At 41.4% G+C, this 16022-nt stretch overlaps 2 protein-coding genes across 2 annotated transcripts in view; one reads left to right on the top strand and one right to left on the bottom strand.

Moving 5' to 3' along the window:
- Positions 1–5531, bottom strand: part of LOC134211637 (uncharacterized) — a 29865-nt gene extending 24334 nt beyond the window's left edge. Inside the window, exon 1 of the mRNA XM_062688720.1 lies at positions 5045–5531. Coding sequence (XP_062544704.1) covers positions 5045–5377 — 333 coding nt within the window. The 5' untranslated portion in view covers positions 5378–5531. The remainder of the gene's footprint in view (positions 1–5044) is intronic.
- Positions 5532–12768: 7237 nt separating this feature from the next.
- LOC134207070 (uncharacterized) lies at positions 12769–13587 on the top strand. The gene has a single exon (XM_062682795.1). The coding sequence runs from the start codon at positions 12769–12771 to the stop codon at positions 13585–13587; it is 819 nt and encodes a 272-aa protein (XP_062538779.1).
- Positions 13588–16022: the final 2435 nt, after the last annotated feature.

Below are 16022 nucleotides of genomic sequence, written 5' to 3' on the forward strand. Positions count from 1 at the left end.
TATCGGATATCGAAACAAAAATATCGATATTCCGATATATCGGAAGTATCGGAACGTCCCTATTAGAAATAGACGTTTTCCCGGAATAAGACCTTTCAAACCCACGACCCCTTCTTCAAAATCAGTCAATGTTTCCAAAAGCCTTCTTTTAATCAAATGATAAAGTATGAATAAGTAAACACAACTACCCTGTTGATCAATTTGTTTTATAATTTTCCGATTGTAAAACAAAACTGCAAACTCAAACTGGCAATTCCTAGCAAGGCCGGGCACATAAAGCTAGTCATGAATAAATCCGGAATAATAGAAGGTATTGCAATGGATAAATTGTAAAAATTGAGGAGATGATCTGTTTTCTGCAAGAGCATTTGTAATAAAACAACACCCTGAAAAGGTGTATTAGTAGAAAATTAAATTCCTACATATTCGTTAATTCAGAATGGAATTACGTAGTAGGGGTTAATGAAAGAACTTGTTTATCTTATAATCTTGAATACAGCCTTCATGATATGAAAAATTGGCATCGGAGAAAAATTGTTTCGAAATTCCGCGGAATTCCGTTCAATTTCGTTAAAATCTAGTTTTTGCTGGCGAAATTTTTTACATGCAACGAAACGAAATCAAAAAATTAATTTCCATGCCATGCTCAAATTCTGCGAAGTTCCGAGTTTCGATACCGCATATGCTTACTCTTCACGCTAGATCTCCTAATAGTTACCTCGGGTGCAAAGATAAACAATCAAATTGAAAGTGCATCACCCTGCTTCAATCCATCTTAGGTCACAAATGAGGTTAAACATCGTCTGCAATCCGAATACAGTGTTCGTTTGCTAATAAGAACACGACCTCACCCCAATTAGCGAATGCTGTTCGCTAAATGGGGCATGTTGTTTACTTTTAGCATTGAACAAAACAAACTTTTACGCGCCAGAATCGATCCCGCAAAACACGGAATCAAAACGTCAAAGCGTTTTTGCCATCACATTTTGACGTTAGGCACCTTTTTGCTTGGGTTTCGCGAACCCCTTACTAGAAAAAAATAACTATCGAACGTTTTCGAGCATTGCACGTATTAGTATAATTAGTTTCGCCCGACAACCATGTTTAAACATTATCAGCCACAGCTCATTTCTTTTCATTGAATCTTACGCTGCTTTATTGATTTCAAAATAAACAGATGATGAGCATAGTGGTATGATACGCGGCTACAAAGCTAGACCATGTTGAGGGTGGCTGGGTTCGACTCCCGGTGCCGACTCCCGACTTCCATAAAGTACACCCGATTCTGTTTTAACACGGATTTTGTTTACACGGCCGTGTAAAAAAAAAAACAAACAAAATTTTTGCAAAGTTGTTCTATTTTGCATGATTTGTCGAGAAATCATAACACTTTTTTCACACGGATTTTCAAATTTTAAACTGAAAACTTTTTTTACACTATACGCATCATCCGTGTAAAAAAAGAATCGGGTGTGTCAAAGTGTTGGCCCTACGATATACGAATGCAAAAATAGTTATCGGCTTAGAAACCCCTCAGCTAATAACTTTGGAAGTGCTTAATGAGCAATAAGTTGCGAGGCGGCAATATCCCAGTAGGGAAATACAATGCCAACAAAAAAAAAAGAAGAAGATTATGTGTCTGCAACTCATAGCTTCCGAAATTAATCAAGGATAATTCGCAGGATAAGCATCTGATCTATCGTTGATCATCCTTCACGAAAACCTGCCTGGTATTCGCCGACGAAGCACTCCTCAAGTGAATCTAATTTATTAAACAGCATACGCGACAGAATTTTGTTTGCCGAGTTCGGAAGGGTGATCTCTGTGTAATTGGTACACTCTAGTCTGTGTTGTTTCTTATAGATTGGGCACTCGAGGCCATCCAACAAGTCGATATGCAGTTCTTAATCCTCCCATATTTTTTCATATAATTTGGTGGACCAAGATTGAGAAGTTTTACCGACAATTCGTCTTTCCTTGTTTACTTCATCTAGCGTTGGTAATTCCACAGCTTGACCTTCTCTTCTTCTTTTTCTTCTTCAATGGCTCTTCATTCCAATTGGAAATTGGCCTGCTTTTCAAACTTAGTATTCTATTAGCATTTCCTCAGTAATTAATTGAAAGCTTTTCTATGCCCGCCATTGCGGGTATGTATGTTGTGTGGAAAGTACAATGGATACACTATGCCCAGGGTGTAGAGAAAGTTTCTAATACGAAAACATCCTAGACCAGACCGAGAATCGAACTCGCCATCTCCGGATTGGCAATCCTATGCCTTAGCTCGCAAGGATTCTGGAGACCCCCAGCTGGACCGTCGCTAACTATTTCCTGGAGTTGTATTTTTTGAACAATTTAGATATCCAATCTACAGACTGTTCGTGAGAATGATGGCACAATCTTGACTTGAACCAACAACCTCTTATTTCTTTACAAAATCCCATCACCAATATGCTTATGTACAACCATGATTATAAACCGGGGAAGACCATTAGGCCGAAAGGGTCATTTGGCCGAACGGGTTATTTAGCCGAAAGGGTCATTAGGCCGAAAGGGTCATTTGACTGAAAGGGTCATTTGGCCGAAAGGGTCATTTGGCCGAAAGGGTCATTTGGCCGAAAGGGTCATTTGGCCGAAAGGGTCATTTGGCCGAAAGGGTCATTTGGCCGAATAGGACATTTGGCTGAATGGGTCATTTGGCCGAATAGGACATTTGAAATGTAAGAAATTATGATTGAGAAGAAAGACGTCTCACTTCTCACTCCTCATTAATTACTTCTAGCTGTGAAAAGTGAGAAGCGCGAAGTGGGTAGTGAGACGTCTCACTACTCACTTCGTGCCCCTCTTGTTTTTTACAGTGAGAAGTGAGAAATTCGGAATGAAAATGGAGACGTCTCTCATCTTACTCCTAATTTCTCACTTTTCAAATTACCTATTCGGCAAAATTTCCTATTCGGCCTAATGAGTTTTTCGGCCAAATGACCATTTCGGTCAAACGATCCTTTCGGTCAAATGACCCTTTCGGCCAAATGGCCTTTTCGGCCAAACGACCCTTTCGGAGAAATGATCCTTTCGGCCAAACGACCCTTTCGGCCTTATGACCCTTTCGGCCAGATGACCATTTCGGCCAAAAGACCCTTTCGGCCCAATGGTCTGTTCGGCCAAATTGTATATTCGGCCAAACAACTTTCGGCCTAGTGGCATTCGGCCAAATGGCTTTCAGCCGAATGGGTTTCGGCCAAATGACTCTTCCCCGTTTTCTTTAATGATGTACAAAATACAACAGCACGCGTGTTTGAGTGTTAATTAACATTATTGTTCACCGAATAATATGAAATTATTTATGTTATGTACAGTTTTGGATTAAAAGGCCATTCCTATTGACCATGTTAGTTGTTTATTTCTTATTTATAACCAAAAACGACGTCACGTTAAATTAAAACCAATAACATCCATATCTCATACAGGATGAGAAGTCGAAAATGAATTTGACATTCATTGCTACAAAAGACTGACAATATTTTGTTTCTTCATGATCGACATTGGAAAGAAAATTTGGATTAATTGGGAAGGTCATCACTCGCGTTGGTTAGTGGCGAGATAGTTCATTTGACGACACTGGTTTGAATATATCAAAACTAACGCCGTGTTTCACTCAAACGTGCACACCATGCTCGCCGGATGGTGTTTGCAGACTATGGAGGATCGAGCTTCTCTTGATGGAAGCGACACGTGGTGTTACAAGTGTACGATCTACCCAAGTACTAATTATTCAACGTTACGTTCCACTTGATTTTGATTTAGAATCCTGTTTCCAAACTTGTTGTCGTATATTTTGCCTCTTTCATGTGTACAGAATTATATATTTTTAAGTTTTGCTCTTTCGATTTTTGTCCCGTCGATCTTTTGTCCCTTTGACCTTTTGTCCTTTGGACCTTTTGTCCCTGCGAGCTTTCGTCCGTCGACCTTTTTTACTTCGACCTTTTGTCTTTCGACCTTCTGTCCCGGAGCCAGAGTAGCAAACCTCCCCTTCTCCTATCAGCATATAACAATAGTCACCGGGGTTGGTTATCTGATTTTCCCTAAGGTTGTTCGTACCCCGACCGGCACCACCGGGGAGGTAGGGATAAGCGTTGCTGGCGAAGAGGCTAAAGACCGCATTTGCCACGCCAGTTTTTCATAGTCGGTATTTATTCCAGGATAAGGATGGCCAACTTTTCGATAGAGTTCGGCCATTTCATTCCTCGCCGAGATACCTACATATGTGCACCAAATCTTTCCACGAACCGATTGTCATTCAATGTTTTACAAACGATTTGCAAGAGACATAAAGCAAAATAATAAAAAAGCTTCTGGGAACTTTCTCGGCAATTCATAGAAGTCCAGGAAAATTAGGATTGTATACAGACACTCTTCCAAAAATTCCGATTTTCTGAAAATTGTTGCACCGATAATTTTTTAGGTTTTTCTATTTCCAGAGTGTCTGTTTTCAAGGAGTAACTATTAAGTCGTTGTTGAAAATATAGAAATTACGCACACTTTTTGTTGTCAATTTGTTTACACTCATCGAGATCTTCAGCATGACGCAGTTCATGCTCCCTTGTCAACTAGATAAAGCTCAGTCCAATCTAGGAAATCCTGCCATCATGACTTGAAGTTGATTCAGCTTGATAAAAATAATTCTTCGTGGTGATTGTCCATGTGCCGAACTAATTCCAAAAACTGTTCAACTTCAACATTTAAAATACAGAAATGTCATTTTGAAAACAAGTCATATATTCGTTTTATAACCTTAGATTTTCTTTTAGTTCGATCAACTGAATTTAGATTGGATTAAATAAACTTAGTTATGGCCACTAAAATTTCAAGGACGAAACCAATCATGCTAAAAAATCATGCTGTCAAGTCTCAAGAAGTTGAATGTTTCTGGTTTTCGATAATAAAAAACCACCAGAGATAAGTAGTCTATTACTTTAACACCGCTCTAAGGTCGCACTTCCAGGAAGTATTAGAATCTATTGAACACAAACACCAACACTATTCTTACCACCAACAGATCGCCAATCAGATCCCGCAACTTAAGCGTTAGATTCGCACTGGACGCGAACAGCTCGTCCGGTACCCGCAGTGTCACATGGTCCCGGTCGAACGTTGGCACACTGCCGTCCGTTGTTGTCCTTACTGTCGTCTCCTCGGTGGTTCCCACGCTCGACAGCTGCGTCGACGACGACACAATAATAATTATTTCATTATCAATTTCTTCCGACGTCACATTCCCGATGGCCTTCGCCCGGACTGCTCCACCGTTCTCGCAGAACGGTAACACCACCAGCAGCAGCGAGAACAACTTCACCAAATCACAAACTCCAGCGATCGTCATCGTTCTTCACATCTCCGCACACACCTGTAGCGAATCTCGCAGGACACTGCCCGGAACGGTTTCGGTCACTACATTTTGAACCCGAACGCCGAAATAAATCAACAAAAGAAGGGAGCGTTCGACGCTACGCGGTCTCGCATCTCGAATGGGTTGTTCGATACTGTGTGTAGGCAAATTCGAAATTTGTACAGCGGATCAAGTGCGGCCGGATTGTCGTCTCAAGATTAATTGCCTATGTCCAGCGGCGGCGGAGGCCTTCTTCGCGATCCGGTTTTCATACCGTTGTTGTGCGATGATCGGCGCACTATGGGGGACCAATGTGACAGTATTGATCCGAAAATCGACCTTTTACAATTGACGATTGGAGTTCGCCAGTTGTTTGTAGATCATTAGAGGATGTCAACAATCGGAGAGGGAGAATTATACGATGCAAATATGTATTAGCCATCGGATAGTTATTGACTAATTAATCGCATCGATGTTTCCCACAGTGCGACGGCACCGTGCACGAGTGTGCAGAAAGTTTTGACATTGGATGCGCGCTCGTATAAGCGCTTGTCAGTTGACCTAGGCTCGAACGACGAAGCGGACAACGACATGCCACGAATTGCGGGAGTTGTATTTTTTATGTTTAGTGTGATTGATTCGGTGAAGTTTTATTTTCATTTCGATAGCGGTATGCAACATACAAGGACGAGGAGGCAGTATCATGAGAGCAGCATAATGCCGCTGGTTGTGAAGGGTCAATCTCAGCCAATTCGCAGAAGACGCTTGTTACGTGGTTTATAGCTATTTTGGAATAAGTGTGATAAAGATTGGGCTCGAGTGCACGATGTGTGTAATCGAAACTCGTAAAGTGATTTTTGGAGGTCCTCATAGATTTTTATGGCGACTAAGTTTCGTGGAAAGGCTTGAAGTGAGTGAAGACCTCTTGAGAAAGTAGACTTTAACAATTTGAAAAGAGTATTGTTGTATACCCAAGCAAAGGTAAGTCACTAATAAGCATGCCCGGTGATGAATTGTTTGATGATGATTTCATGGCTGAATGAGATGAGTGCTGAACCATACACTAAAATGTTCACTATTCGGTACAACTATTTATTTTTCACTAATTTCAGTGCATTTGTTAATTGAAAATGTTTATGTTCTCTGTTCGACTATGATGCGTTGGTTTACAAGTGTGTCGGATTGTGTTTGAATATCGTACATAAAGGAGCCTAATTTAACCCTTATGCGGCCAACAAAAAAAACACACGTGGATGGCCGACAGGATACCCGTGTTCCCATAAATTAATATTCTCAAAACTTCAAAAATTTTCAACCGATTTGGATAGTTTTGACAGTTTTGGAAACAAAAACTCATATACTTTTTGCCCATTGTCAAGGTTTACAGCTTATGCCCATGGTTATTCAAGAAATCTTTGAAGTAAGGCTTAAGAGTCTACACGCGTAACCAAAGGCCATTCAGCCAATTTCAAATATGCTACAAGCTCTTTGCGCTTCTTAGAATTGAAGGTGTTCACAGTATATGCTTCGGGTAATGCAAAAATCCCTGAAATGAAGTCTTAGTCATCCGAGAAATCTCTGGAGTAAAGCCTAAAGATCTACTCGCGTAACCAAAGGCCTATTATGCAAATTCAAACACGGTACATGCTCTTTGTGGTACTTAGCATAGAATGCGTTCACAGTATATGTTCCGAGTCATCCAAGAAATCTCTGGAGTAAGGCCTTAAGGTCTACACTCGTAACCATGGGTCTGTGGACTTGTCTCAAACGTGGTACATGCTCTTTGCGCATCTTGAAATCAAATGTGATCACTACGTATGTTTGCGCTATCGAAGAAATCTCTCGGTTCATGGTCAATGGTCATCCAAGAAAACCCTGGAAAAGGCCTTCAGGTCTACACGCGTAACCAGAGATCTTTTAGATTGTTTCAAAAGTGGTGCATGCCCTTTGTGGTTCATAGAAAAGAGCGCTTTCATTGCATATGTTGATGGTCATCCAAGAAAATCCTGGAAAAGGCCTTAAGATCTACACGCGTAACTAAAGATCTTGCAGAATTTTTCAAAAGTGTTACATATCCTATGTGGTACATAGAATAGATTGCGTCCATTGCATAGGTTCATGGTCATCCAAGAAAACCCTGGAATAGGACTTTAAATCTGCATGGGTACCCAGAGATCTTTTGGCTTGTTTCAAAAGTGGTACATGCCCTTTGTGGTATATAGAATAGAATACGTCCATTGCTTATGTTTATGGTCTTCCAAGAAAATGCTAAAATAGGCCTCAGGATCTTCACACGTAACCTTTCGGATTGTTTCAAAAGGGGCATATGCCCTTTGTGGTACGTAGAATATACCGCTTTCATTGCATATGTTCATGGGTATCCAAGAGAACACTTGAACAATCAGCAAGAACTTAACGCGTAACCAGAGTTCTTTCGGCCTAGTACGTAGAATAGAATGCACCCATTTTAAATGTTCATGGTCATCCAAGAAAACCCTGAAGTAAGGCATTAGGATCTACACCAGAGATATATCAGCCTGTTTTAAATTTGGTAAATGCCTTTGGGGGGCATGAATAAAATGCGTTCATGGCATATGCTAACAGTCATCCTAGAAATTTATGGAGTTAGACTTCTAGGCTTACACGAATATCTAGAAGGTCTTTAAGGTCACTCCTCACGGAGTCCAAGTTTCAAAGTGCTCGCGTTTTCGGGGGAACACTATTCGATACGGCAGCAACGCACAACTGTCATTTTTATTATTTCACGCACGACGCAGAAAAGCTAAATCAACAAAAATTACAACAGTAGTGCGCCGCCTCCGTATGCCCTCGAAAACGCGAGCACTTTGAAACTTGGATTCTGTGAGGAGTGTCCTTAATCTTATTTTAATATGGTACATGATCTTTTTTCCCGTTTTTTCCCTCACGTTCTCGGCGTGAAGTTGTATCGTTCCAATTTATTTACATTTTGCATTTCCAAAGCATAGACAATTTCATATTAGTGATATCAATGAAGTTTGTTTACTACCTGGAACCAACAACAACAAGACAACAATAACTACTTGGAATGCTAATATATCAAGATGAGGTTTCACATCTTGTTAATTCTTCAATAAGTGCCCAGAGCTAATGACAACAACTTGAACTACTTGAAATGCAAACATTTACCAATAGCCTTCCGTTCGTGGGTTGATCTACAGATCATTCCTATGTGGAGTTCATAGACTACCTAGTACCATGACAAAAACAAAAACTACAGCAGACGTTCGATAACTGCAAGTAATTTAACTGCAATTCGATAGTTGCAACAGTTTTACAGTTATCGGACGGCTAAACTTCAAACCGATGACAGACTCAATGACAGCTGCATTGCGCTGTACATTAAGATGCACTTTTCTTGCATTTGACGTCGATTGACAACCGTTTGACGGAGTGCGTTGCAGTTATCGAACGGCATTCGATAACTGAAAAGTAAACATTTTGCAGTTATCAAACGGTTACTGTACTAGGAAAGCGTATATTCACTCAGATGAGGTTGACCCGACTTTGTCACTTCCAGATTTTGTCTACCCCTGATTTTGTCTAACCTGATTTTATCACGGTTTCGACCCAATTTGCTGCAAACAATAAAGATTTTCATGAAATAACTTTCACTGCCTGTAGCTTATTATGAATCGTTTATGAGTACCTGTTAAGAAGTTTGTACGTCTCTTCGACAAAAAAATTCGGATTCCATTCACATATATACCAAGAAAGAGTCTCACAACTTGCTTATTTTCAAATAACTGCCTCCATTGAGGAGGTTGATCCATTGATCTTGACTATATTTCATAGACTACCTGGAGCTCAAGACAACAACAAGAACTACTTGGAATACAGACGTATACCAAGATGGGGTCACAAAACTTGTTTATTCTTCGATAACTGCCTCCATTGCGAAGATTGATCTACAGAACTTCGGAACAGAACTCTCGCAATACATTCTCAGAACTAACTCTCTCATATATGTTTTTGTACAATGCCAACCAAGTAGGATGAGTATTTAGTATTATCTGGCTCCTACACACTTGCTGCATCACCAACGGCGCTCGATGAAGTAGGGTTGTGTGAGATTGTGCCAGTTGGTCGTCAGATCACGCTACTTGTTTATTCTTCGATAACTGCCTCCATTAGGGAGATTGATCCGAAGATCTTGACAGTATGGAGTTCGTAGACTACCTGGAACTCACGACCACAACAAGAACTACTTGGAATACAAACATATACCAAGAAGGGGTCACAAAACATGTTTATTCTTCAATAACTGCCTCCATTACGAAGATTGATCCACAGACCTTGACTTTATGGAGTTCGTAGACTACCTGGAACCAATGACAACAAGAACTACTTAGAATACAAACAAGGCGTGACACAACTTGTTTATTCTTCAATAATTGCCTCCGTTACCAATGTCGAACCCCATACCTTGACTCTATGGAGTTCGTAGACTACCTGGAGTCCTCGACAACAACAAGAACTACTTGGAATACACACATATACCAAGAAGGGGTCACGCAACTTGTTTATTCTTCGATAACTGCCTCCATTACGGAGATAGATCCGAAGATCTTGACTGTATTGAGTTCGTAGACTACCTGGAACTCACGACAACAAGAACTACATGAAATACAAACATGTACCAAGAAGGAGTCACACAACTGATTTATTCTTCAATAACTGCCTCCATTACGGAGGTTGATCCACCGGCCTTGAATCTATGGAGTTCGTAGACTACCTGGAGCCTACGACAACAACAAGAACTACTTGGAATACAAACATATATCAAGAAGAGGTCACAAAACTTGTTTATTCTTCAAACGTTGCCTCCGTTACCGAGGTCGATCCCCAGACCTTGACTCTATGGAGTTCGTAGACTACCTGGAGTCTTCGACAACAACAAGAACTACTTGGAATACACACATATACCAAGGAGGGGTCACGCAACTTGTTTATTCTTCGATAACTGCCTCCATTACGGAGATTGTTCCGAAGACCTTGACTGTATGGAGTTCGTAGACTACCTGGAACTCACGACAACAACAAGAACTGCATGAAAAACAAACATATGCCAAGAAGGGGTCACAAAACATGTTTATTCTTCAATAACTGCCTCCATTACGGAGGTTGATCCACCGACCTTGAATCTATGAAGTTCGTAGACTACCTAGAGCCCACGACAACAACCAGAACTACTTGGAATACAAACATATGCCAAGAAGGGGTCACACAACTTGTTTATTCTTCGATAACTGCCTCCATTACGGAGATTGATCCGAAGACCTTGACTGTGTGGAGTTCGTAGACTACCTGGAACTCACGACAACAACAGGAACTACTTGGAATACAAACATATACCAAGAAGGGGTCATGCAACTTGTTTATTCTCCGATAACTGCCTCCATCACGGAGATTGATCCGAAGACCTTGGCTGTATGTAGTTCGTAGACTACCTGGAACTAACGACAACAACAAGAACTACATGAAAAACAGATATATATCTAGAAGGGGTCACACAGCTTGTTTATTCTTCATTAACTGCCTCCATTACGGAGGTTGATCCACAGACCTTGAATTTATGGAGTTTGTAGACTACTTGGAACCAATGACAACAACAAGAACTACTTTGAATACAAGCATATACCAAAAAGGGGTCACGCAACTGGTTTATTCTTCGTTTACGGCCTCCATTACGGAGATTGATCCGAAGACCTTGGCTGTATGGAGTTCGTAGACTACCTGGGATCAATGACAGCAACAAGAACTACTTGGAATGCAAACATGTTTTAAGAAAAGGTCATTGGATGACCCGGAACATATACTGTGAAAGCATTATATGCTAAGAACCATAAAGAGCATGTACCGTTTTGAATTTACACGATAGACCTTTGGTTACGTTAGCACACCATAAGACCTTATTCCAGGGATTTTTGGGTGACTCAGCAGGCCTTACTCCAGGGGTTTTTGGAGACCCAGAATATATACTGTGAACACCGACTATTCTAAGAAGCGCAATGAGAATGTAATATATTCGAAACTGGTTGATAGTCCTTCGGTTACGTGTGTAGACTCTTAAATCTTTCTTCAAAGATTTCTTGTATAACCATGGATAAAAGCTGTAAACCTTTACTATGGGCAAAAAGTATATGAGTTTCTGTTTCCAAAACTGTCAAAATTATCTAAATCGGTTGAAAATTGTTAAAGTTATGAAAATATCAATTTAGTGGAACACGGGTACCCTGTCGGCCATCCACGTGGTAAAAAAAATCAGATGCCCCTCCCCACGTCCCTCCTCACTGTATCAGCGTGATTTTCTCACAGATGCTACATTTTATGGAGTTCTTAGATGTCACCGAGTTTCAGCCTTCAGCTATAAAAATTCATTGAAATATCACCACTTGAATTTGAAAAAGGAACACGGGTACCCCGTCGGCCGCATAAGGGTTAAATGGTTAAAATGTAATCAATTAATGCATAGCTTCCCAAAGTTGGAGGGGATCGCGACCCCCTTTCATAAGATTCACACAGGCTGAGGGTCGCGAACCACCGCTTTGGGAAACTATGAATTAGTGAATGAATGATCTTTTCATACGCATAAGCTTTAAGAAATGTTGTGCTCTGAAAATAAGCAATGAAGACAAAATAATGGTAATCAAAAAGAAATCATCATCGTCAAGTTTCAATTCATAATTGCTTGATTTTGTAAAACCACTCCATGTAACCATGAAACTAAAGCACAATGAACTGCATTTTTGAATAATATTTATGCACTATGCTAACTATAAATCCGCAATGAAGGTTGAATTAAAGGTTAAAATTATGATTGCATTCATGATAATAGCCCATAACTATAATAAGATCGTATTGGTTTGCCTGCTTTTCAACTTAGTATTCTTTTAGCATTTCCTTAGTTCTTAATTGGAAACTTTTTTATGCCCGCCATTGTATGAGTATGTATCTTGTGTGGCAAGTACACTGGATACACTATGCCCAGGGTGTCGAGAATGTTTCCAACCCGAAAACATCCTAGACCGGACCGAGAATCGCTGCAAGCGCCGCCACCATAGTCTGCTACACGCAGAGGACAAGTCGATATAGTGATTGAAGAACCACAATCGAATCCAGCGAGCCAACCGATCCTAAAGAAGGAAGATCAACAGTTGAATCCGCCCGATGAAGCCACATCTGCCAGCTGTCGCAGCGAGAATGTACCCTGCCATCAAGTGCTTCTTCTAACAGCTGTAGTGGACATTATTGATAAAATCCAAAAAACCCACCCGAGTCGAATTTTACTAAATTGCGCCTCCCAAGTCAATCTTATTTCTAATCGTATGGTCCAGGTTTTGGGAATGAAAAAGTATCCGTCCAACATCGTCGTAGCAGGGATTAATGACACCAAGAGTCAAATGTCAAGCAGCAGTGTAGTTCATATCCGATCGAGATATTCCGGTTTTAGTGCCAACGTGAAGTGCTTGGTGACTGACAAGGTTACAGCTGAATTACCATCATCAACGGTGGACATCATTGATTGGGAAATTCCACCCGGAGTCCAACTTGCCGATCCATTGTTCTATCAATCTGGAAAGGTAGACTTGTTACTAGGCAACCAATTATTCTGGAAACTTCTGTTGCCTGGTGAAGTTCAACTAGCGGATAATCTTCCATGTCTGCGAGAGACTCGGCTAGGTTGGGTCGTCGGTGGTGTTTGCAATGACGAGAAGTATGATCCCGTAGTTAATTCGCATTCACTCACATTTGACAAACTGAATCGCTGCGTTCAAAAATTCTGGGAAGTTGAGGAAATATTGAGTGCGGCGCCACCATCGGAAGCTGAAGACTGTGAACGACATTTTCAAGAAACTCATCGTCGAGATGAAACCGGGCGGTTTATCGTTCAATTGCCTTTGGATAAGGATGTTGCTGAGTTAAGTGATTCCCGTTCGATGGCTCTTAAAAGATTTTACATTCTGGAGAGAAGATTCGAACAAGATCCTGAGTTGAAGCGACAGTATGCCGAGTTTATGGAAGACTACGAGCGGCTCGGCCACTGTGAAGAGATCAAAGAAGGCGATGATCCCGAAGGTGTTATTTGGTACCTGCCACATCACGCCATCTTACGTCCGTCGAATACCACCACCGAGTGGTATTTGATGCATCCGCCAAAGTGAAGGGCTTATCATTAAAAATCATGATGATAGGGTCTTTGAATCAGTGTAACTTGGACGAGATTGCACTTCGTTTTCGATTTTCTCGCTACGTGTTGACTACGGACGTAGCAAAAATGTATCGTCAGGTGATTCTCGAGAAGGAACATTGGCGTCTGCAAAGAATATTCTTTCGCCGGAATCCATCGGACCCGCTCAGAGTGATGGAGTTAAAAACTGTTACGTATTGTACAGCTTCGGCACCATTCCTTGCAACCATAGTGATGCTACAGTTGGCACTTGATGATGAAGACAAATATCCACTTGCGGCAGAAATCGTAAAACGTTGCTTTTACATAGATAACGCACTTTTTGGGTTTGATGACTTGGATGAAGCTCGTGAAGCTCAGTTGCAATTGATCTAGCTCTTGAAGGCAGGTGGTTTCCATTACACAAGTGGGCATCAAACTGTACAGAGCTTTTGAGCACGATACCACTATCAGATCGTGAAGAGTTGGTCAGCATTGACGGGATGGGTGTGAATGACGTCATCCAAACGCTTGGAACCCATCCGATGATACATTTATCTTCGTTGCAAAGCCGTCTCCTGACATAGATAAACCGACGAAGCGTCAAGTGCTGTCGCTGGTTGCAAGCATGTTCGATCCGTTGGGACTAGCTGCTCCGGTGATTCTCGTTGGAAAGATGCTGATGAAGAACATATGGAGTAAGCAGATTGATTGGGATGAAGAATTAAGTGAAGAATTAAAAAAGTGTTGGAATTACTTTCTAAAGTGCTTGAGTGCTGTGAAGAATATCCAAATTCCTCGTCAAGTAGTAGGGATGAATGACCGCCTGAGTTAATATCCCTCAAAAACAAACCATCATCACCATCATCGTCAAGTAGTGACACAAGGTACAATCGCTTTCGAACTTCATGGATTTGGCGATGCGTCTTTGGAGGCGTACGGAGCTTGTGTCTACATAAGATCGATTGTTCCTGGGGAGCCATATGATGTGAAGCCATATGATGCAAAGTCGAGGATACTGCCAAAATCGATGTTGACGATTACGCGTAAAGAACTCTTAGCGGCGTTACTGTTATATCGTCTAGTGAAGAAGGTGATGACCACGTTGAATATCTCCTTCCGGCGTGTTATACTATGGTCGGACAACCAAATAGTCCTTGCGTGAAGAGATAGATAGCTGAAGAGATAGCTGTTAGTGATTTATGGTGGAATTTTGCGGAAAAGTGATTCCAGAACCATTGCTGGATGAAGGCATTCCTGAATTAAAGACCATGATGGTGGATGGAATGGTTACCTGTGTTCGAGAAGTTTGAAAGTTTCCATAAGCTTCAGCGAGTAGTTTCTTTTGATCTGCGTTTCTGTCGGAATTGTAAGGAGAAGAATAAGCCGAAGCGTATCGTTTCATCATTCCCAACTATAAGAGTCCCGTAGCGTAGTTGGCTACACGTTCGCCTTATAAGCGGACGGTCATGGGTTCGATTCCCAGCCCCTCCACCAAGCCCTTGTCAGTCGCCTGAGGTGCAGCCCAAACGGTGGCGTTTTGTGGTGCGCGTCTTACCGACACGGCTGCCCGATGACGACTGACAAATTGTTCTTCTCGGAGGCATTCCTCCAACGTACCCGGATAAACGGCAACCGAACAATGCAACGAGCAATTGGATACACGATACGGACAAAAGGACACAATGGACTCACGATGAGATGGACCCGGCAATGATAACATCAACGAATGTCTAAAAATAGATTTTGTGTGGATTCTGTACAGCAGAATACCACAGTAGATCACGGCACAGTAGCGGTTAAGAAACACAGAGTGCCTACCAAATAAAGAAATGAATAAAAAAAACTATAAGCGAAATGCAGAAGGTAATAGTACATGTTTTACAAAGCCATGAGTTTTCAGTGGAAGTTGCTAATTTGGACGATGGAGTTTTATGAGTGAGTGGTCGTCTAAGCCACTAGAATCTACCGTATACGACCAAGCATAAGTAGATTTTGCTAAATCGAGGTTCCGTAGTAGACAGCCTCATCAGGTGTATCCATTGTGAAAATTTGCACATTGGCCCGTCTCCCTTATTAGCAACTTTGCGCAGACAATTTTGGATTGTGCATGGTCGCTCTGCGGTGCGTAAAATTACACGTGGCTGTGTCCGATGTTTCAAGGTCCATCCGAAGGTCGCTGGGCAATATATGGGAGAACTTCCATCCCGTTGCGATCGAGCCCCGGCATTCCAGAAGGTGGGATTAAATTTTGCCGCTCCCTTTCTAATCAAGCAAACACATAGGAAGGCTGCACCAGTTAAGGGATATCTTTGCATTTTTATCTGTTTGGTGACAAAGGGAATTCATCTAGTGGCTGTCGAGAATTTGACTTCGATGCATTCCTCGCTGCACTTGATCGATTTGTGTCTCGTCGCGGCATTCCGGAAG

Source organism: Armigeres subalbatus, chromosome 1 (genome assembly GCF_024139115.2).
Source record: "Armigeres subalbatus isolate Guangzhou_Male chromosome 1, GZ_Asu_2, whole genome shotgun sequence".
Taxonomy (NCBI): Eukaryota; Metazoa; Arthropoda; class Insecta; order Diptera; family Culicidae; genus Armigeres; species Armigeres subalbatus.